This window comes from Anomaloglossus baeobatrachus, chromosome 1 (genome assembly GCF_048569485.1).
Source record: "Anomaloglossus baeobatrachus isolate aAnoBae1 chromosome 1, aAnoBae1.hap1, whole genome shotgun sequence".
NCBI classification, from domain to species: Eukaryota; Metazoa; Chordata; class Amphibia; order Anura; family Aromobatidae; genus Anomaloglossus; species Anomaloglossus baeobatrachus.
The window spans coordinates 534,080,475-534,103,887 of NC_134353.1; the positions used below are offsets into that span (position 1 = coordinate 534,080,475).

General features: G+C 44.0%; 1 protein-coding gene across 2 annotated transcripts in view; it reads right to left on the bottom strand.

Moving 5' to 3' along the window:
- The window catches only part of CNTLN (centlein), a 506,300-nt gene that overhangs the window by 215,821 nt on the left and 267,066 nt on the right, over positions 1 to 23,413 (bottom strand). For both annotated transcript variants that reach the window (XM_075316500.1, XM_075316495.1), the window contains exon 13: positions 22,443 to 22,568. In XM_075316500.1, the coding sequence (XP_075172615.1) occupies positions 22,443 to 22,568 (126 nt within the window). The remainder of the gene's footprint in view (positions 1 to 22,442; positions 22,569 to 23,413) is intronic.

A 23,413-nucleotide genomic window follows, 5' to 3' on the forward strand; every position in this document is an offset into this window, starting at 1 on the left:
CCCCCTCTCTCATACTCACCGATCACCGGTGCGGCGCTGCACGGCTGTCACACTGCTCTGGTGGCTTCTCTAGCTTTTGAAAATGCCAGCCGCTTATTATTCCATCTCGTATTCACTACTTCCCCCGCCCACTAGGGCCTATGATTGGTTGCAGTCAGACGCGCCCCCACGCTGAGTGACAGCTGTCTCACTGCAACCAATCACAGCCGCCGCTGAGCGGTTCTCTATCTTGGAGTAAAATAAATTTAAAAAAAAAAAACGACGTGCAGTCCCCCCAATTTTGATACCAGCCAAAGTAAAGCCATACATCTGAGGGCTGGTATTTTCAGGATGGGGAGCTCCACGTTATGGGGAGTGCCCCAGCCTAAAAATATCAGCCAGCAGCCGCCCAGAATTGCCACATCCATTAGATGCAACAGTCCCGGGACTCTACCCGTCTCATACCGAATTGCCCTGGTGTGGTGGCAATCGGGGTAATAAGGAGTTAATGGCAGCCCATAGCTGCCACTAAGTCCTATGTTAATCATGGCAGGCGTCTATGAGACACCTTCCATGATTAATCTGTAGTAAAAGTAAATAAACACAAACATCGAAAAATTCTTTATATGAAATAAAAGACAAAAAAACACCCTCTTTCACCACTATATTAAAATCCCCAAATACCCCTCCAGGTCCGACGTAATCCACACGAGGTCCCACGACGCTTTCAGCTCTGCTACATCGGAAGCTGACAAGATTGGCCACAGACCACGACCGCTCTCTGTCAGCTCCACACAGCAACTGAAGTGAGTCGCACTGTCAGCGGTGCCGGTGTGTGTGCAGTGATGATGGGCACGGTAGTGCCTGTGTGTGTGCGGTGATGATGGGTGCGGTAGTGCCTGCGTGTTTGTGCGGTGATGATGGGGGCCGTAGTGCAGGTATGTGCAGTGAATATGGGGGCCGTAGTGCCTGCGTGTGTGCGGTGATGATGGGGGCGGTAGTGCCTGCGTGTGTGTGGTGATGATGGGGGCGGTAATGCCTGCGTGTGTGCGGTTAGGATAGGGGAAATAGTGCCTGTGTGTGTGCGGTGATGATGGGGGCGGTAGTGCCTGCGTGTGTGCGGTGATGATGGGGGCCGTAGTGCAGGTGTGTGCAGTGAATATGGGGACCGTAGTGCTAGTGTGTGCGGTGATTATGAGGGCGGTAGTGCCGGCGTGTGCTGTGATGATGGGGCCGGTAATGATGGGACCGGTAGTGCCTATGTGTGTGCAAATCATAGTGGTCATCAAGCCCTAGGTTAGTAATGGTAAGAGGTCTATGAGAACCCCCCATTACTAACCCTGTAAGAAAAGAAAAAAATAAACAGAGAATAATTCTTTAGCTAAACAAAAAAAAAAAAAACACAATATTTCTCCAATTTATTACACCCCCCCCCCCCAAAAAAAAAACAAACTATCTCTGCAGGTCCAACATAATCTACACGAGGTAACCCAACGATCCCGGCTGTGCTACATCTGAGGTCGCGGTGCGCAGACACATTAGATAACATGATCACTCACTGCAGCTGTCAAGGACACACTGACTGAGCTGTAGCTGTGAGCAACTGAGCTCACCTGAGGTAACAGCTGGATATTTCCATAGTACGCCAGCTGTGACCTCAGGTGAACCTCACCTAAGGTGAAGTAATTGAAGTCAATGTCGGATAACCAACTTAGGCTATGTGCACATATTCCGTATTTGATTTCAGACATTTCTGCACCAAATCTGCATTTCCTAGTAGAAAAATACACCAAAATGAATCCTGTTTTGGTGCATTTTTTCTTGCCAGGAGATGCAGATTTTATATTGCCACTGCACCAGAGCAATCGGGATGACACAGGTAAAGTGCTGGAATTGTCACATCTAATCGATGTAACGATTTCTGGGGGGCTCTGGGCCCCAATTACCATGGGCCTCCCCAGTCTGAGCAGACCAGCCCCCTACTCTCCGCTTTATCTTAGTTGGGTATCAGAATTAAGGGGAGTGAACTCCGCTTTTTAAAATAATTTATTTAAATAATTTAAAAAAAGCCGCGTAGGGTCCCTTGTATTTTGAAACACAGCCAAGATAATGTACACAATTGGAAGCTGCAGCCTGTAGCCATTTGCTTTCTTTGTGCTGGGTATGGGGGATAGTACATCATTTTTTCCAATTATTAATTTATTACACTCCACAACCAATCACAGATGCCAGCAGTCTAACTGCAACCAATCACAGATGCTGTCACAGAGCAGGTGGGGGAAGCAGTGAATATGTATGAAGGTTAATGAGTAGACCTGAAAGAAGTGTGTCAGCTGCGCCGGAGACTCAGTAAGTTTAACTGTTCTGTTTTAATGTCTATCTTGCTTACTTTTAACTATTAGTGTGCAGGCACTGTATTTCAAGGCAGGTACTACACGTCACAGGCAAACTGATGCTACTAGGTGAAAAAAAACTGCTAATGAAGTGAGCAGATGCCACATAGCCTAGAAGAACTCCATTAGTAGTGATGGGCGGACTTGCACATAACTGGGGCAGGGGGACCTAACCAGATTTGAATAAAAAAAAATAATTTTTGGTTCAGAATTGATCCCGGATATCTGGCTGGACGCTGATCCCTATATATGTCTATAGGGACCAGAATTTAGCGATTAAAAATAGTGGTAGAAGGAATAGGGGAATAGGAGAAGGCGCGCAATACTTACCGAGGCTCCAGCGCGGCTGTAACTGCTCTCACGGCTGCCCAATCACTTCCGGAGCCGTTCATTAGGTTCATGCATGTGCACTACTTTCCCTGCTTACCGGCACCTGTGATTGGTTGCAGTCAGAGTTGCCCCCACCCTGAGTGTCAGCTGACTGTTTCAAATCACAGACGCTACGTGAGTCTATCGTGGTATAAAAATAAATAAATTGGCATAGGGTCCCCCATATGAATACCCAGAATAGATAAAACATACAGCTACATGCTGCAGCCCCCAGTCCTGTACCTATCTTGTCTGTGCATCAAAATAAAAGGAACCGCATGCAGCTTTTTTAATTATTTAAATAGATAATTTTAAAAAAAAATGTTGTGCTGTCTCCCCTACCCTTTAATTTTGATACCCAGCCATGATAACCTGACTACTTTGGCTGGTATTCTCAGACTGGGGAGACTCATGGTTACTGGGCCTCCCCAGCCTAAAAAAAGCAAACTGCAGCTGCCCAAGATTGTTGCATCCAGTAGAAAAGTAGTGAAAGTTCCAGCACTTTACCTGGCTCTTGTTGATTGCCCTGATACAGTGGAAATTGGGTAATAAGGGGTTAATCGCAGCTCACAGCTGCCAATAAGCCCTAGATTAGTAATGGGGAGGGTCTATGAGACCTCCCCATTACTAATCTGTAAGTGAAAGTAAATAAACACAACCACAGAAAACAATCCTTTATTTGAAATAAAACACAAAAAACATCCTCTTTCACCACTTTATTATCCACCAAAACACCTGCAGGTCTGAAGTAATCCACATGAGGTCCCACAACGATTCCAGCTTTGCTACATTACTGAAGGGACAGCGCGCGATCATTAAACATGACCGAAAACTGTGAGTTTCAAGCAGACACTAAGCTGCGATTAGAGATGACGTCACTCAGGTTAGTTGTGGTCACAGCTGGAGGTTCCCATGGTCTTCCACATATGATGGCAGGTAACCTGACCCCAGGTGACCTCAATTAACTCTAATGGAGTTCACAGACCTGCATCTCCAGGCAGAAAACTGTGTTTTTTTGCCAAGAGATGCAGATTTGTGCTAAAACTTGTACACCATATTCCTGCACCTAATGTACATCTCCTGGTAAAAAACCCACATCACTACCGCATGCGGAATGATGCGGTAGTGATGCGTTTTTTTATAGGTGTAGATTGGGTGCAGGAATTTGGTTTCAAAATTTCAGCACAAAATCTGCATTTCTTGGCAAAACAAATGCACAATGCAAATGCACATAGAAGTGTATTGTAAATCCTGCAGATTGCACTTTTATCACTTTATTGTTAAGCACTGCATTTTTGTATTTGCTTTCGCAGGAGTTTACAGGGTAAGGGTAGGGACAGTCGTCGGTGAGTAGGGGCGCCATATCGTCTATCTAGGGTGCCGACCTCCACCTCCAGGTAGTGCACAGGAGGGAGGATTCATTGTAGGGATTAATCTTCCTTCTTTCTTTACTGTGCAATTATAGCTTAGATATATTTATTTGTGGTTCTTTAATATTTTTAACATTAATAAATAAAATTTGATGTTTTTAGAGTTAGGGTTTTATGTTAGGCTTTATCATTGATGGGTATCAAATTTTGGAGGGTGGGACCACACTTTTTTTAAAAAATTATTTAAATAAGTAAAAAAAAAGCCTCATGCGGTTCCTTTTATTTTGATACACAGCCAAGATAAGCGCACGGCTGGGGGCTGCAGCCTGTAGCCTTGGGCTTTATCTGTGCTGGGTATCATATTATGGGGGGACCCTAAGCCAATTTTTTATTTATGTATTTATTTTTACTGCACGATAGATCCGCAAACCAGGTCTGTGATTGTAAGCAATATAGATTAGGTCTGGCTCACTAGATAAATCGGTTGGTGCTCAGAAGTAAAAAAATACATATAAAGTTCAAGTGTATACTTCAGCACTCCAAGTAAGTAATAAAGAAAAAAGAAAAACTGGAAGAAAATATTTTTCTAAAGATGCTTTTTAATGTGTGTTCAAAGGGAAAACAAAATGAAGGCTGTTGTTCAATCCACGTATCGGCTAATAGTCTTTTTCAAGATAAACATGTCATATATTCTAATGTAGATGAAGACAGTACAAAAGCCGTAGGTAATACAAGGGACCATGGCTGAAATTATCAATGTGAAAAATGTGCGCCTTAAATAGTGTGGATCTGATGTGCTGGCTTGGAGCCACCATAAAAGCTGGGGACAAAGCAAATTACTGAAAGGCTATGGAAAGATTTGATCGGAATAAACAGGTCACCTTGGATGAAACATGATTCAGTGGTATACCTTATTTGGTGGTGTACATCTGTAGATTATAGGGAACTGGCTCAGACTGCAGAAAAGAAAAGATGATTATTCTGCTTGGATGTACTTGAACAAATCAAGAACTGCTTGATAATTGTAGGATATAGAGGACGATGGCCAATATGAGCCCTTATGTGACATACTGTATTTTTCGGACTATAAGACGCACTTTTTTCCCCCCAGATGTTGGGGGAAAAGGGGGGGGGGGGTGCGCCTTATAGTCTGAATGTAGGGCATGGATGCGGGGAATGAAAGTGCTGCAGTGGCGCGGGTCATCGGGGGCACGAGCAGGCTGTAGCAGTGCCTGCCGTGACCACGTGGGCCCGCTCATTTAATATGCAGGCCCATCATCCCGCCCATAATCTCTCAGCGCCGAAGCCGGTGCTGACAGGTGGGCGGGATAATGGGCGGGAGGGTGCGCGTATACTAAACAGCCGGCCCGCATGATCACCCCTGGCAACTATAGCCTGGAGTGATCATGTGCGGCTGTATTCACTGCTCCCCGTGCATCATCTTCAGCGTGGGGCGCAGTGAATCAGTACACTCACTGGCCACAATCCCTGCAGCACCGCGATGTCCTCCTGTCTGTGCCGGTTGCGGCTGTGTGTGGAGACTAGCGGTGCGCACAGCGATGACGTCATCGCTGTGTGCACGTGTCCACACGCAGCCGGCACAGACAGGAGGACATCGCGATGCTGCAGGTATTGTGGCCGGCTCCACTCTGCGACGCTGCTGCTGGGGTAAACAGCAGGATGCGGCCATACACCAGGATGGGGATATATAGCAAGATGAGGGCATATAGAAGGATGGGGGTATATAGCAGGATGGGGGTATATAGCAGGATGGGGGTATAAAGCAGGATGGGGGTATATTATGAACAGGATGAGGGCATATAGCAGGATGGGGGCATATAGCAGGATGCGGCCATACACCAGGATGGTGGTATATAGCAGGATGGGGGCTATACGAGGATGAGTGCCATTATATATATATATATATATATATATATATATATATATATATATACACACACAAGGATGGGTATCATATACAAGTCAGGAGGATCATTACCAGGATGAGGTACCTTTAGTAGAGAATTTGGGGACATTACCCCCATAACAGTGTCAGCAGCAGATTCTCGTCCCATAATAGTGTGTCATGACCACATTTTTTGCTTAAAATTTTATTTTCCTATTTTCCTTCTCTAAAGCCAGGGTGCGTCCGAAAAATATGGTATATCTAATGCAGGCTATGTGTTCAAGGAAATACACCACTGCCGCCACTGCACTTCCAGGTACCCTCCTGACTACAGGCTCTGTATCCTGTGGGCTTTCCCTAAACAGTCTGCCTATATCCATATGGTGTATTTCCTTGAACTCAATTCTGATCAGTGTGAGGTAATAACTCTGGAATGCTTCAGCGGATCCCGGTGATTCTGAAATTGTTTTTTCATGACAAATTGCACTTCATGATAGTGGTAAATTTAGGACAATATCTTTTTATTTAATTTGTGGAAATATCAGAAATTTGGCGAAAATTTAGAAAATATCACAATTTTCAAACTTTTAATTTTTATGTGCTTAAACCAGAGAGTTATGTCACACAAAATAGTTAATAAATAACATTTACCACATATACTTTACAGCAGCACAATTTTTGAAAGATAATTTATAGTGATGGGCGGATTCGGACTATTTAACTCCGGATATGCGCAGGATCAAAATTACCCAAGCACTGACCACGGGCCCGGAGTTGGGACCCAGTCACTCTCTGCCCTTATTCAGATTGAGGTCTGCTTTGACACATGGTAAGGTTTTAATACTAGAGAGTATTAGGTACCTGCATTATCTCCTGTTACTTTAGTGAAAATGAAAAAATTGGGGTTAAAGCAACTTTTTTTTGTAGTAAATACAGTGCCTACAAGTAGTATTCAACCCCCTGCAGATTTAGCAGGTTTACACATTCGGAATTAACTTGGCATTGTGACATTTGGACTGTAGATCCGCCTGGAAGTGTGAAATCACTGCAGCAAAAAAGAATGTTATTTCTTTTTTTTTTTTAAATTGTGAAAAGTTTATTCAGAGGGTCATTTATTATTCAACCCCTCAAACCACCAGAATTCTGTTTGGTTCCCCTAAAGTATTAAGAAGTATTTCAGGCACAAAGAACAATGAGCTTCACATGTTTGGATTAATTATCTCTTTTTCCAGTCTTTTCTGACTAATTAAGACTCTCCCCAAACTTGTGAACAGCACTCATACTTGGTCAACATGGGAAAGACAAAGGAGCATTCCAAGGCCATCAGAGACAAGATCGTGGAGGGTCACAAGGCTGGCTAGGGGTACAAAACCTTTTCCAAGGAGTTGGGCCTACCTGTCTCTACTGTTGGGAGCATCATCCGGAAGTGGAAGGCTTATGGAACTACTGTTAGCCTTCCACGGCCTGGACAGCCTTTGAAAGTTTCCACTCGTGCCGAGGCCAGGCTTGTCCGAAGAGTCAAGGCTCACCCAAGGACAACAAGGAAGGAGCTCCGGGAAGATCTCATGGCAGTGGGGACATTGGTTTCAGTCAATACCATAAGTAACGTACTCCACCGCAATGGTCTCCGTTCCAGACAAGCCCGTAAGGTACCTTTACTTTCAAAGCGTCATGTCAAGGCTCGTCTACAGTTTGCTCATGATCACTTGGAGGACTCTGAGACAGACTGGTTCAAGGTTCTCTGGTCTGATGAGACCAAGATCGAGATCTTTGGTGCCAACCACACACGTGACGTTTGGAGACTGGATGGCACTGCATACGACCTCAAGAATACCATCCCTACAGTCAAGCATGGTGGTGGCAGCATCATGCTGTGGGGCTGTTTCTCAGCCAAGGGGCCTGGCCATCTGGTCCGCATCCATGGGAAGATGGATAGCACGGCCTACCTGGAGATTTTGGCAAAGAACCTCCGCTCCTCCATCAAGGATCTTAAGATGGGTCGTCATTTTATCTTCTAACAAGACAACGACCCAAAGCACACAGCCAAGAAAACCAACGCCTGGTTCAAGAGGGAAAAAATCAAGGTGTTGCAGTGGCCTAGTCAGTCTCCTGACCTTAATCCAATTGAAAACTTGTGGAAGGAGCTCAAGATTAAAGTCCACATGAGACACCCAAAGAACCTAGATAACTTGGAGAAGATCTGCATGGAGGAGTGGGCCAAGATAACTCCAGAGACCTGTGCCGGCCTGATCAGGCTTATAAAAGACGATTATTAGCTGTAATTGCAAACAAGGGTTATTCCACAAAATATTAAACCTAGGGGTTGAATAATAATTGACCCACACTTTTATGTTGAAAATTTATTAAAATATAACTGAGCAACATAACTTGTTGGTTTGTAAGATTTATGCATCTGTTAATAAATCCTGCTCTTGTTTGAAGTTTGCAGGCTCTAACTTATTTGCATCTTATCAAACCTGCTAAATCTGCAGGGGGTTGAATACTACTTGTAGGCACTGTATGTATTTTTTTTTCATTTTTACGGCTCAACGTTCTAAAATTCTGTGAAGCACCTGGAGGTTCAAGGTGCTCAGATAAATTCCTTGAGGGGTCTAGTTTCCAATATGGGGTCAGTTGTGGTACGATCTACCTTTTTTAGGCACATCAGGGGCTTTCCACATGGAACATGGTGTCCACTATCTATTCCAAACCATTTTGCGCTCTAAAATTCAATTGGTGCTCCTTCTCTTCTGAGCCCTACCGTGCACTCAAACAGTACATTTCTACCACACATGGTGTATTGGTGTGCTGAGAATTGCATAACAAATATAATGTACATTTTGTCTTGTTACCCTAGTGAAAATTAAAAACTTGGGTCTAAAGTAACATTTTTGTGGGGAAAAGTACATTTTTCATTTTTTAGAACGGTGAGCTGTAAAAATGAAAAAAATACATATTTACTACAAAAAAAGTTGCTTTAACACCAATTTTTTTCATTTTCACTAGAGTAACAGGAGATAATGCACAACATAATTTGTTGTGCAATTTCTCCTGAGTATGCCAATACCACACGTGATTGAAAACTACTTTTGAGGCATCGTATAAAGTGAAGGTTGGAATGGTTTGGGGGTGCCATGTCACATTGGTAGACCCCATGAGGTGCCAGTACAGCAGAACTCTCCCACAAGTAACCCCATTTTACAAACTGCACCTCTCAATGAATTAAGTTAGGGGTGCAATGAGAATATTGACAATATAGGTGTGTAACAAGATTTTATACTATTGAGCGGTGAAGAAAAAAATAATTTTTACCATTAAAATTTTGTTTAAACCACAGAGTTCCAATTTTCACAAGGGGATTAGATAAAAAAAGACCCCATAATATGTTCCACAATTTCTCCTGAACATGGCAATACCCACATTTGACTGTACAATACTGTTTGGCTGCACCGCATGGCTCGGGAGGGAAGGAGCAACAATTCATCTTCGGAGCACATATTTTCCTAGAATAGTTTGCGGTGTCCATTTGCAGAGCCCCTAAATACCAAAACAGCAGAAACATATTTGGTGACCACATTGGGGAAATTACACCCCTTTGAGAGTTCATTTACTGGTATAGTGATGACTTTAGTCTCTGGAAAACCCCCATGAAGTCAAACGCAGTGAATGTTGCAGAATAAACATTTCAAATAAGACCATTGTAGTGCCCGTACATTGTGCCCAGCTTGTGCTTCTGAAGACACAAAATTAAGCGGGCTTCCTCACTGCAACATTGTCAAACATCTGGATGTTAACTGTGGTTTATGCACATTGTGGGGCTCAGAAGGAGGGGGATATTTGGATTTGGGAGCACAGATTTTAATGATTTCTTTTGTAAGGGGGGGAGCCATAGCGTTTTCCAGAGCCTTTGTGCTACCAGTAAAGAAGAAGCACCCTATGTTTCTGCTAACAAATGATGGACCTGAGTAGGGACTTGTATTTTTGAGGGTTGAGTTGAATGCTATTTGATGGAAATTTGGCGTACATGATTGTTTGGATCAGTTCACATTTATACTGTGCTCTATGTTGAGCACTTACATCTGGGTTTCCCTCTACATCTCCAAAATATTTGATTCATATGAAAACCCCAACGGATTCATTCACTAATGATGCAGGAAAGTTACTCTGGACTCTATTTAGCCTCTGTTCAGCGGTGTCCACCTTTTCAAAGGTGAACAAAACTGTTGTTGACCGCACTTTTGTGCAGTCTAAACAGACGTGTAAAAAAATGGACACCACCAGACCACAGGCCAAAAGGGAGTTCAAAGTGATGATTTATGCCTCAATACAGTGAATTTTCTGCTGTGAATTTTGTATGTATCACAATTTTCAGAGATTTACAAGTAGTCCCCAGTATAAGTGTTCAGCGTTAAGCGCATGAAAAATGTAAGCCGTGCCATACTGCAATCTTTGGGAAACAGAATGAATAAATCAACAGCAGTTGAATAAGTGGCTTTATTTATTTATATTTTACGCCGTACACTGTGCGGTATAAGTGATTAGGTGGCTTTATTCCTTTAGTCAGTATAATTACATACAGCAGAAAAGAGGGCAACTAGTCCAGTCACTAGTGGTAGCGTGTGAGCGATTGCTTTACCTTACCTGCACCTGTGAAGTGTCCATCATATTGAGGGGTTTGTCTGCATTCTGTTGGTGCATTAGATGCTTTGGCCTGGGCTGACTGGACTAGTTGCCCTCTTTTCTGCTGTAAGTATATTAAATTATTTGGGGAGTTTTATCACCTCTTTTTGTTGCTATTTTGATACTTATCAGTATAATTACAGCGATACCACATTTATATTGTTTTTTTTAGGTTTGGCTACTATAACACTTCTTTTATAAAATAAAGATTTTTTTGTATCACCAAATTTAAAAGGCTACAGTAGTTTTTTTAAAATTTTTCTGCAAACAGAGTAATGTGAGAGCTTGTTTTTTCGTGGGATGAGTTTTGATTGGTACCATTTTGGTTCACATAAAAAAAATTATCACTTTCTATTCTGCTTTTTGTGAGGCAGAATCAAGAAGAAACAGCAGTTTAGGATTTTTTTTTACACCGTTCAGTGTCATAAACGTGATAAGACCGCTTATTCTTAGGGTCAGTAGGGCTACAGCGATACCACATTTATACAGTGTTTTTATGTTTTGTTGCTTATTAGGCGGGCTTTGCATGCTGCGACATCGCAAGCCGATGCTGCGATGCCGAGCGCGATAGTCCCCGCCCCCGTCGCAGCTGCGGTATCCTTGTGATAGCTGCCGTAGCAAACATTATCGCTACGGCAGCTTCACATGGACTCACCTGTCCTGGGACGTCGCTCTGGCCGGCGACCCGCCTCCTTATTAAGGGGGCAGGTCGTGTGGCGTCACAGCCATGTGGCTGTGTGGCGGCCAATAGGAGCGGAGGGGCGGAGATGAGCGGGATGTAAACATCCCGCCCACCTCCTTCCTTCCGCATATCCTACGGAAGCCGCGGTGACGCCGGTAGGAGATGTTCCTCGCTCCTACGACTTCACACACAGCGATGTGTGCTGCCGCAGTAGCGAGGAACAACATCGGACCGTCACGTCAGCGTAATTATGGATTACATCGACGCTGCACCGATGATACGATTACGACCCTTTTGCGCTCGTTAATCGTATCATCGAACCTTTACACACTACGATGTCGCATGCGATGCCGGAAATACGTCATTTTCAATTTGACCCCACCGACATCGCACCTGCGATGTCGTAGTGTGCAAAGCCCGCCTTACCCCATAAAAACAATTTTTGTAGAAAAATTGTTTTTGCATTGCTGTATTCTGAGACCAATAGCTTTTTTACTTTTTCACTGACGGAGCTATATGGAACTTTGTTTTTTTCTGTTGCTACGTTTTTTTTTTTTTACGGTGTTGACTGAAGAGGTTAAAGGTGGTGTCACACACAGCGATGACGACAACGACGTCGCTGCTACATCACCATTTTCTGTGACGTAGCAGTGACGTCCCGTCGCTGTGTGTGACATCCAGCAACGAGCTGGCCCCTGCTGTGAGTTCGCCGCTCGTTGCTGAATGGCCAGCTTCATTTTTTGGTCATCGCTCTCCCGCTGTGACGAACACATCGCTGTGTGTGACAGCGAGAGAGTGACGAAATGAAGCGAGCAGGGAGCAGGAGCCGCCATCTGGCAGCTGCGGCAAGCTGTAACCAGGGTAAACATCAGGTAACCAAGGGAAGACCTTTCCCTGGTTACCCGATATTTACCTTCGTTACCAGCATCCGCCGCTCTCGCTGCCGGTGCCGGCTCCCTGCTCTCTGCACATGTAGCTGCAGTACACATCGGGTAATTAACCCGATGTGTACTGTAGCTAGGAGTGCAGGGAGCCAGCGCTAAGCAGTGTGCACGGCTCCCTGCTCTCTGCACATGTAGCACAGCGACTCGTGTCGTTATGATCGCTGCTGCGTCTGCTGTGTTTGACAGCTAAGCAGCGATCATAACAGCAACTTACAAGGTCGCTGTTGCGTCACAGAAAATGGTGACGTAACAGCGACGTCGTTGTCGCTGTCGCTATGTGTGAACCCAGCTTAACTAGTGAGACAGTTTTACAGCTCGGGAAGGGTCTTCCTTTGTCAGGAACACACTGACTATGGGGCACGTCTAATGTTGGGAAGGGTGAAATGCATGCTCAACAACTCGTATGTTGCTTTTACAGTATGTTTTGTCCTTCTGTACTGTGAAGCGCTGTCCAATCAGCCTTGCTGTGTTTGGTTGAATCTGAGTAAAACATATAGCTCTGTAAACTTCAGAATTCATCTGGCTGCTTCTGTCTTCAGTCACATCATTAATAAACACTACTGACTCAGTGCCGTTGGAACCCATGCATCCCCATGCCATTACACTGCCTCCACCATGTTTTTCAGTGGATGTAGTGTGCTTTGGATTATCAGCCGTCCCAAGCCATCTGCATACTTTCTTCTTCGCATTATCTGGGACAAGTTGATCCTAATTGCATCTATCCAAAGAATGCTTTTCCCATAACTAGTCCATTGATGAAGCGTGAGAGTAGAAAGAGACCGCACTCAATCCGCTGTGAAGGATTTCTTTATTCAAACACGTGCAGAGTGGAGGGCTGGAGACACACTGTGAGCTGGCTCCTCAAGAATGGACCATTCTTGAGGAGCCAGCTCACAGTGTGTCTCCAGCCCTCCACTCTGCACGTGTTTGAATAAAGAAATCCTTCACAGCGGATTGAGTGCGGTCTCTTTCTACTCTCACGCTTCATCAATGGACTTTGTCTTATGACCAGCACCCCGCTTTTGGATTGTCGGACCCTCCAGGCTCTCCACCCGAGCACAGGCACAGGCGGTACCGCAAGCGATATTGCAGGTAATCTGCGGTGGTGCAGGACTTTGCTTCTCTCCTGCTTTATTTTCCCATAACTAGGCTGGCTTCTTTAGATATTTTTTTTTGCAAAGTGTAATATAGTCTTTCTATTTTTAAGGCTGTTTATTGGTTTGCATCTTCTGATAATCCCTCTGTATTTGCTGTCATGAAGTCTTCTCTTCATGGTAAACTTAGATTCTGAAACACTTACCGTATTTTTCGCTTTATAAGACGCACCTGATAATAAGACGCACCCCCAAATTTGGTGAAGGAAAAGAGAATTTTTTTTTTAATGTTAAATGGGGTCCATCTTATAATGCCAGTGTCCCTCTAACAAATTATATAGGGTATATGTCCCTCATAGCCCCCATCCTAAAATTAGCCCCCTTAATCTGGATATGGCCCCCTTATATTGAATATAGCCCCCTTGTGATGGCACATGTTCCCCTGTGCTGCCTATGGCCCCCTATGGATTGCATACATTCCCCTGTGCTGCCTATGGCCCCCTATGGATTGCATACATTCCCCTGTGCTGCCTATGGTCCCCTATGGATTGCACATGTTCCCCTGTGCTGCCTATGGCCCCCTATGGATTGCATACATTCCCCTGTGCTGCCCATGGTCCCCTATGGATTGCACAAGTTCCCCTGTGTTGCCTATGGTCCCCTATGGATTGCACATGTTCCCCTGTGCTGCCTATGGCCCCCTATGGATTGCACACGTTCCCCTGTGTTAGATAGCGCCCCCATGCTGCTGCCCATGGCCCCTTTAGATCGCACAAGTCGCCCTGTGTTAGATATCGCCCCCATGGTGCTGCCCATGGCCCCTATATAGATCGCACAAGTCCCCCTGTGTTAGATATCGCCCCCATAGTGCTGCCCATGGCCCCTATATAGATCGCACAAGTCCCCCTGTGTTAGATATCGCCCCCATAGTGCTGCCCATGGCCCCTATAGATCGCACACGTCCCCCTGTGTTAGATATCGCCCCCATGGTGCTGCCCATGGCCCCTATATAGATAGCACAAGTCCCCCTGTGTTAGATATCGCCCCCATGGTGCTGCCCATGGCCCCTATAGATCGCACAAGTCCCCCTGTGTTAGATATCGCCCCCAGGCTGCTGCCCATAGTAAAATAAAACACTCTTTCCTTACCTCCTTCAGCGCTGATCTCCCTCCTGTCTCCCTCCGTGCTTCTGTTCTTCCACTTCCTGGTTCTTGGTGCCGGTCATGTGATCGGCACAGCAGACTGAGATCTCTGCATGCCTGATCACAGTGGAAGCAGGGACACCGGGGAGAAACGCTGGAGGGGGTAAGTAAAGCTTTTTTATTTTAGAATGAGTAGCAGCCTGGGGGCCAAATCTAACACGGGGGCATGTGCCATCACAGGGGGGCGCAGAGACATATCATATGCACCGCTGCCCCAGCCCCTCACTGCGGTGCGATTGCAGCACCACCGGAGATGGACAGGCGGCTGTGCATATTATATGAGCGGGAGCAGGAGATCAAACGCTGCCGCCACAGCGTTCACCTGCCCCCACCAGCGCCCCCACCTCCTCTGGACCTAGCAGTATATATATATATATATATATATATATATATATATATATATATATATACACACACCCCCGTGTATATATTCGGCTTATAAGACGCACCCCCTACTTTCCCCCAAAATTTGGGGGAACAAAAGTGCGTCTTATAAAGCGAAAAATACGGTACTTCCTGGAGAGTGTTCTTCAATTTGGTGGAGGTTGTTAAGGGGTTTGTCTTCACCATGGAATGGATTCTGTGATAATTCACCACTGCTGTCTTCTGTGGACGCCCAGTCCTTTTTGAGTTCCCAAGCTCACCAGCTTTTTTTTTTTTTCCTCTGACGGATTTCTTATTTTGCACCCTAATGAAGGTCTGTTTCTCTTCCATCGAGAGCTCCTATGGCCACAAGTGGGATGTAAATACCCAGTCAAAATAAAGCTGAGAGTTTGCACTTTAAAGGGGTTGTCCGGTCTAGAATGAAAAGCCTGCAGTCACTTTGTGTGACTCCAGAAATGTGAATCTTCCCAGTGAATCCACTGAGAGGATTTGTCTGTGTTTTCGCCCGGGAAAGGCGGTCAGGTATGCAATTTGCATACTCTGAGCCAGAACCTGACTAGTGGGTGCACTACAAGGGAACTGAGCGAGGCCGCATCCACTAGTTGGGGTCTGAATGGGAGTATAAATATCTCATACTTAAATTTATCGTAGCACAATATTGTGCCACAACAAAGAATCTCTATACGTAAAGACTGAGTTCCAGTTATCCAATTTAACTGTTTAAAAACAGGGCAGAAATGATGATGAGAAGGACAAAAGCTGGTGCAGTACATGGAGCATAAAATAAAATGTTAATCTTAGCAAGCAGAGTAGTCTCAGTTTAACAACACTCCATGCTATAGGTTTGCTATCTTGTTTCTGTTGAAATGTGGCATTTATCGTAGGTTTCACAACTATACATATCAATTAGTGATTTATGTTGTTTTCTATCATTCTTTCTACCTATCAGATCGATACAAACTTATACATACATTCCATTCACCGCTTAGGAGACAATCATTGCAATACTAGAACTGACAGCACAGAATGTCAGAATTAAAAATGTATGTTTTGAGGCATCAGGGATATGTACAAGTTAATTAAAAACCTACTCAGTGCTAGGAAAGCATATACCATGCTCAGTGTATGAAAATGTAGTTTAGAACCACCTAGAGATGGATAGGATTATCGGGGGGAAAAAAAGTTTAATAAAATGTTATGATATGGCACCCCTAATACACATAAATTAAAAATGATGAAAAAATAGCAGTATACTAAAACTGCCTACAATCCTTAGATACCAGTCCCCCTAACGCTCATTCAGCGGACAGCTAGCTGTCCAAACGCCTCCATACATGTTCAGTTCAGCCAAGCTTTTTGTTTTTTTTATTTAATAAGGACGGTCTTCCCCCTTCTTCTTGAAAACCCAAAAACGCTTGGCCAAACTGAGACTTTATGTGTACAAGGGCATTAGTGAAGCTGCTGGCAAACAGCTCTGTCGACTTATCTCCAGAGAGGACAAATGGGCTTGGTGTTTCAACTCAAGCTGCCAATCATTTCCCTCAGCGAGAATGCAATGCCTACAGGGCCTGTAAAACAGCCTTCCAGTTATATTTCATAAGTGGTGGATGAAATAATAGTACCTGATGTCCTCCCTTGTGCTCTACTGCCATTGATATGTCATTTCAGGTTCCCCTCTTTGTTGTCGCAAAATGTCTGCATGCATAGTGTGCCTGGGATGTCCAAGGCCCTCCCACAGCTTTCAATTTGGCAACTCCTGGACAAGTTAGACCAGACCACGTACAGTTGATGAATTCCAGCCAAACGTTCCCATTTCAGGAGGGCCCACTGATCATTTAACATGTATGGTGGTATCCTGACTCCTTCCCAAAGGCATAGGTTGCAGAAGAGGACCAGCATGACAAATTTCTTGGTACTTATGGGAAATAAGCTGCCGCCAGTGATGCCTGGCAGTGGTCGAAGCAAGCACTTATGTATATGTGGAAGCCCAGAGGAATATGTTTTAGTGAAACAAGTCTTCAGCATAATGTAAAATGTACATCCACATTTAGATCACTCTAGGAACCAATTTAGCATTTGGAAAGATACAATGCTTCTGTACAGGCTAGTAGGAAACAATGTCCAAAGGGTCCCATTGTATATTAAAACAAAACAAAAAACCCAGATTAATATAGCCTTACAGGTACATAAAGAGCATAACCCCGGAGCTTTTATGTAAATTCTAGGATAGTTAGCAAAGGTGCCAACATAATGCCGCAAAATGACGAAAAAATAAGAGATGGGAACAAGGCTGATTTCATATAAAACATGTTGTCAGAGAAAGGGTAAGTTCACACAGTGCGTTTTTCGCGGCGTTTTTGCGCGTTTTTCGGGTGCGTTTTTGGCCTCAAAACTGCATGACTTTGCTTCCCCAGCAAAGTCTATGAGTTTTCATTTTTGCAGTCTGCACACAACTGTTTTTTTAAGCTGCGTTTTTGAGCTTGAAAAAAAAATGGACATGTCAATTGTTTCCTGCGTTTTTCTGCGTTTTCCGCCCATGCAATGCATTGGAAAAACGCAGCAAAACGCACCAAATCGCGGTAAAAACGCATGCGTTTTTTATGCGTTTTTTCGACGCAGGTGCGTTTTTGTTCATTTTTAGCGGCCAAAAACGCACAAAAACGCAGCGTCAAAAAAACGCAGCGTGCGCACATAGCCTTGCAATGCATTGGAAAAACGCAGCAAAACGCAGCCAAAAACGCACCAAATCGCCAAATTTTTGACGCGGGTGCGTTTTTAGCGGCCAAAAACACACAAAAATGCAGCGGCAAAAAAACGCAGCGTGTGCACATAGCCAAATACTGTACTCTGTGATATCAGTATTGCATAGATAACTAACTCATTGCCCACTCATTATTAAGCTATAAACCTGCATGTTCAAAGGGAAAAAAACTATTTTATGTACACAGTATAAATTATAAAAGATGCTGAGCAAGTAAACCAACAGCTAGAAGGAAACAGTATTCGGTTGATGTCCCTTAAAGTAACAAAAAGTAGTTCTGTCTTTCCAGGTTGTGCTTAAAACTGTCCGATTTAGGAAAGATCAAAGACGTGAGTGTCATGTTTTCACAAGCATGAGTTTTCTTCCCCAACTTTTCCTCCGACTGCAGCTAAGATATCTGTGTGATGGGGATAAGCACTAAGCCCAAAGGACAGGCGGTGTGCAGCTAGAAAGAAAGCAAACTCCCTCGTGCTTTTTGCAGGTCACTACCAAGGACCATGTTAGCAGATCCACACCAGACCCTTAACAGGCAGCTCTGCTGGTAGCAGTAATTAGCTTGGACAGATCTGGCTCGGAGAGTAGCAGCGAGGCAACATCATAATGAGCTCAGCTGGGATTAGCAGGACAGGGCAGGGAACCAAGAGAGCTGAGGCATTCTGCATTGCGTATGTATCAGGGAGATCAAACGAGCATGGCTGCCTAGGTTATCCCCTCACCACCTCGTTCCCGAAATGAAGCAAGGCAGTGTGTAAAATACAGACTAATGAAGAGCGACACCTCCAACAGATGAGAGCCACATTAATTAACACAATCCCTGAATAGTACAGTATTATTTCGGCTACTGATTTGCCATATGTGTCACTGAATTGAGAAAAAACAAGGATTAAAAAGGAGGAAAAAAAGAAAACTTTATTATGAATTGTCTGATTAGCACACTGACGAGCTGAACTAAAAATGTGCCCGTTTTGTGCTCTGATTACACATAACTTGTTGAACAAAGTAGGCGCTGAACATCGAAATGTGTGTGCAAGCCGAGGTGGGAGAGGATGAAAAAAAACAATGAAGATTTTATATGGTTGGTCAGTACTCGGACATGACAGAACAGCTTTTATTTTGAACAATTGTTCTGGGATATCTGATGGAAAAACAAAAACTCAAAGCAAACCCCTAACAGACTTGCATATAATCATATAAATCCCGGCTTGTACAATGGTTTCAGTTGCTTATATACAGTGATGAGCAAAAATGGTGTTTTGAACTTTTGACTTTCAGGCTCCATATCTCACCATCTCCTACCTTCATTTTATAGACAATCATCTCATACATAAATTTGACTTGTAACTATTTAGCATTGGATTAGCTATGCAGATTCTTATCACATCACTGCAGTGTTACTATTTTGCTCCTGAAAATCTAAATTTAATTTTTTATTATTTTGTTAGTATTTTGTAAATTCACTAATTTCAGCACTGCCTGAATCCTTCTGGACATGCTCTCGGTCAGATTCAAGCATGTGTCAATCAAAATTTTTTGCCAGGTCTCTCCTGCACGTTCCCAATGTTGGTGCATACTGTTAGACTTACTTGGGTGTGTATACAGATTTGTCTTCAACTTTACCCACAGGTGTTCGATTGGGTTGAAATCTGGGGCCAATCCAGCATCTCTACTTCATTGTCATTGAACCATTTCTTTGTGAATCTCTCACATGCTTCTGGTCCTTAGCCTCCTGGAACACTATGTCATCGTTTTAATACCCAATAGTACTCGAGTGTAAGAAGTAACTCATCTTGTAGGAAGCACAAATATTGCTCAGCATTGAGACCAACAGCGATCCTGGTCAAGTAACCAACACGTCTGGCTGTGAAACAAAACAATATCATCAGGGTTCCTCCACCACACTTGCCAGTTCCTTTGATTTCTCAATCCATCAGCCCCTTTTTCTCCTTGTTTGTCCAGGCCCATTTGCACCCATCAGAGTCTATTGACTTTGTGTCTAATCTCTCCAAATCACCCGTTTCACATATCCATTTTTTGTACTTTTTTGCAAACTTGAGCTGATGCTGGTTATGATAATATTGAAGTCAAGGTTTCTTCGCCATTCTGTCGAGCTACCATTTCAGACTTGTGCAATGTACGTCACAGAGTGCTTGCATGGACATCTACAATCTCACTATTACGAGCATACGAGCCACCTCCACTGCCGTGTTTGTCATGCCAGAATTGATAGACCCTGTGATGAGCCGACTTGTTGACACCAATATTTTGCCTGAATACCAACGTCTTGGCTTTTGAATTTAAGGTCGGACCTAATTTCAAATTCTTCAAACTATCGTGGCACTCACATGAAGTAGTTTGGTAATTTTCCTGGCCGAGAGACATCTTTTTCATGGCTGCTCTTCAATTCGAACCATTGACCTATCCTCAGTAGTCAACCTAATAAAACACTGAGCTATTAGGGACAGTAAAAACAGATTGTAATTTGTAGTATACAGGAAGAAAAAGATTTTTCCACCACCAGGAGCAAAATAGTAACAATGCAGAGACATGGGAAGAATCTGCATAACTAATCATATGCTAAATAATTGCAAGTCAAAGATACATATGAGATAGCCAAGCTGTAGTGTATGTTCAGATATGGAGCCTGAAAGTAAAAAGTTAAAAACATTGTTCCCTATTGCTTGTCAGTGTATTGATGACCTATATTGTTATCTGAGCTAGCTGCATGACAGGATAGAATGCATTTTAACGTCACTATTCTATCTACGTTCCACAGTAAAGGCACTCTGTCAGCCCCAAATGACTGTTCAAACCAAGAAGTAGAGGCGCTCGTGCATCATGGTGGGGCTATTCATTTATATTCAGCTTCCCACCTGCTTGGATGTCCTCTATGTCCCCCCTATACCTATTCTTTGATTGACAACTCTGGATTCTTAGAACCAGAGAATGGTAGAGATCGATGGAAAACAAACACATGGGAATGTGCAAAGAACTATTTGGCCACGCCAAGGGTGCACCGAGCACATGTACTTGGTTTGAACAGGCAGCAACGTGAAACGGTTGTCGTCCTCTGGAGTGCCAGCATCTGGTCTCAGACCCGTTCACCTTTATGCATTTATAATAAATCAAGGACTTTTATACAAGAGCGTGTGTCATGAATACTTTCTCTTATGATGAAGTTTCAGTTAGGCACACCCATAAATCTAATAAGCCTTGCTCTGACGCGCCATAGACAAAATGTCTGTGCAGGTGTTAAGTATTTGTTAACACTAGAAGTCCCAGAGAGGGGTCATTTGACATTTCTACCATTGGAATCCTATGGAGCTCGAAATTCCTGGGACTTCTAGTGTTAAAGATATTTCTTAAGCACAAACGTGACTTTTGCCAGGAAAAATGCAGGGAAAAATACACTTTTTTTGTGTTTTTTCTTATGTATTGATATGGATGTAAAACTGCAAAAACACTGGAAGAATTGACATGCTGCAAATTTCAAATTACTTCAAATCTGCAAGGAAAAAAATAAGCAATGTGTGCATGAGACTTCAGAAATCTCATTCACTTTGCTGGTACTAGGAAATCCTTCAGTGTTTGTGATAAAACTGTTTGGGGGGGGGGGGGGGACAGCAAATTCTGAACATGTGCACATACCTTACACTGTAAAAGCAAATTCTGGCTCACACATTGAGCCCAGTGCGATTTGGCAAGATGAACTAGAAATTACAGTTGGTAAGTAGCAGTAGTAAAGTCCATAGTCTACTCTACATCCTTGTGCCTGCTGTGGCGGCTGATGTCATGTCAGACTTGTACGAGTATGATAGTGCATCATTGTAACAGCCACACACTAATGACAGGAGCGTGCATGTGTTTCTGTGTACATGCACACTCATGTTCAGAGAGCGCAGGCGGTGGCGGCTGATGTCATGACAGACTTGTACGAGTCTGACAGCACATCACAGGCACAGCCGCACACTTCTGACTGGAGCGTGCATGTGTTTCTGTGTACATGCACACTCATGCTCAGAGAGCGAAGGCTGTGGCGGCTGAGGTCATGTTAGACTTGTACGAGTCTGACAGCGCATCAAAGGCACAGCCGCACACTTCTGACAGGGACGTGCATGTGTTTCTGTGTACATGCACACTCATGCTCAGAGAGCGAAGGCTGTGGCGGCTGATGTCATGTTAGACTTGTACGAGTCTGACAGCGCATCAAAGGCACAGCCGCACACTTCTGACAGGAACGTGCATGTCTTTCAGTTCACAAAACTGACCCATAGACACTTGCACTGCTTTCCCCGCCCACCGGCCGTCCTGCCGCCTGTGATTGGTTGTAGTCAGCTGACACGCTGCCACTCAGGGTCGGGGCGCATTTAACTGCAACCAATTACATGTGCTGGTGGGCGGGCAAAACAATGAATATTGAATTGTTGCCTGCGGAAGGGAAAAGCATGACCCGGAAGGAGTTTGCTGCCATGACACAGCCCCTGCTGAGTATACCACGCAGGCTCCTACCCCCCTATTCCTTCCACAAAGTTTTTAATCTCCGGATTCTGGTCCCCATAGACTACCGGAATCGGGAGCAGATCCGGATTTTTTTTTCAATCCAAGAGTGATCCGCCGGTCCTGGATTTTGGAAGATTCAATCAACTGTAATCATAAGGTATAATAAACAAGCAGCACTTACTTTTCAACTAGTAGCTTTTTGTTTTCCCTTTTAAAGTGGGCAAGTTCATTCCAAACTGCATCCGAGTCTTCTTGTCTAAGCTGAGAAGGGTCTGCACGTGTAGGCCGATTGTTATGAAACGTCTTCCTATATGGTTTGTATAAATAAAAGCCAACATAAATTCATTCAAATAACTATGCGAGAGGTGTCTTAATGAAGCGCTCTATAAAATGTTGATATTGACCAATCAAAAACCATACTTTTAATTTAATTATATTACTTTTTAAAGGGAATCTGTCAGTAGGTTTTTGCCACCTAATCTGAGAGCAGCATAATGTAGGGGCAGAGATCCTAATTCCAGTGGTGTGAAACTTACTGGGCTACTTAGTGTAGCTTTTATAAATCACTCATCAGCAGTAGATTATCATTAGAGGACTACCTGGCGTCCAGCATATTCATGAGCTCTGTATAACTGCTAGATCTGCAGCAGAGACAACATTGATTTTATCAAAATGACAGCAAACAGCTCACTAAGTGACACATCACTGGAATCAGGGTCGCTGTCTCTACATTATGCTCCTCTCAGATAGGGGAGAAAAAACCTGGTGACAAAATCCCTTTAAAGACAGATAATTTAAGCACAGGGGTATGTGTATTGAAGCTCCATCAAGGTCAGCTCACAGTACATTTTGAAATAGAGATAAAGCAATCTTTCAGTATTCGCCAAAGAGTTGAAAGGTTTTATAGATCCTTTGCTCTAAGGGTACCTTCACACTTAGCGATGCAGCAGCGATCCGACCAGCGATCTGACCTGGTCAGGATCGCTGCTGCATCGCTACATGGTCGCTGGTGAGCTGTCAAACAGGCAGATCTCACCAGCGACCAGTGAACAGCCCCCAGCCAGCAGCGACGTGCAAGCGACGCTGCGCTTGCACAGAGCCGCCGTCTGGAAGCTGCGGAGACTGGTAACTAAGGTAAACATCGGGTATGGT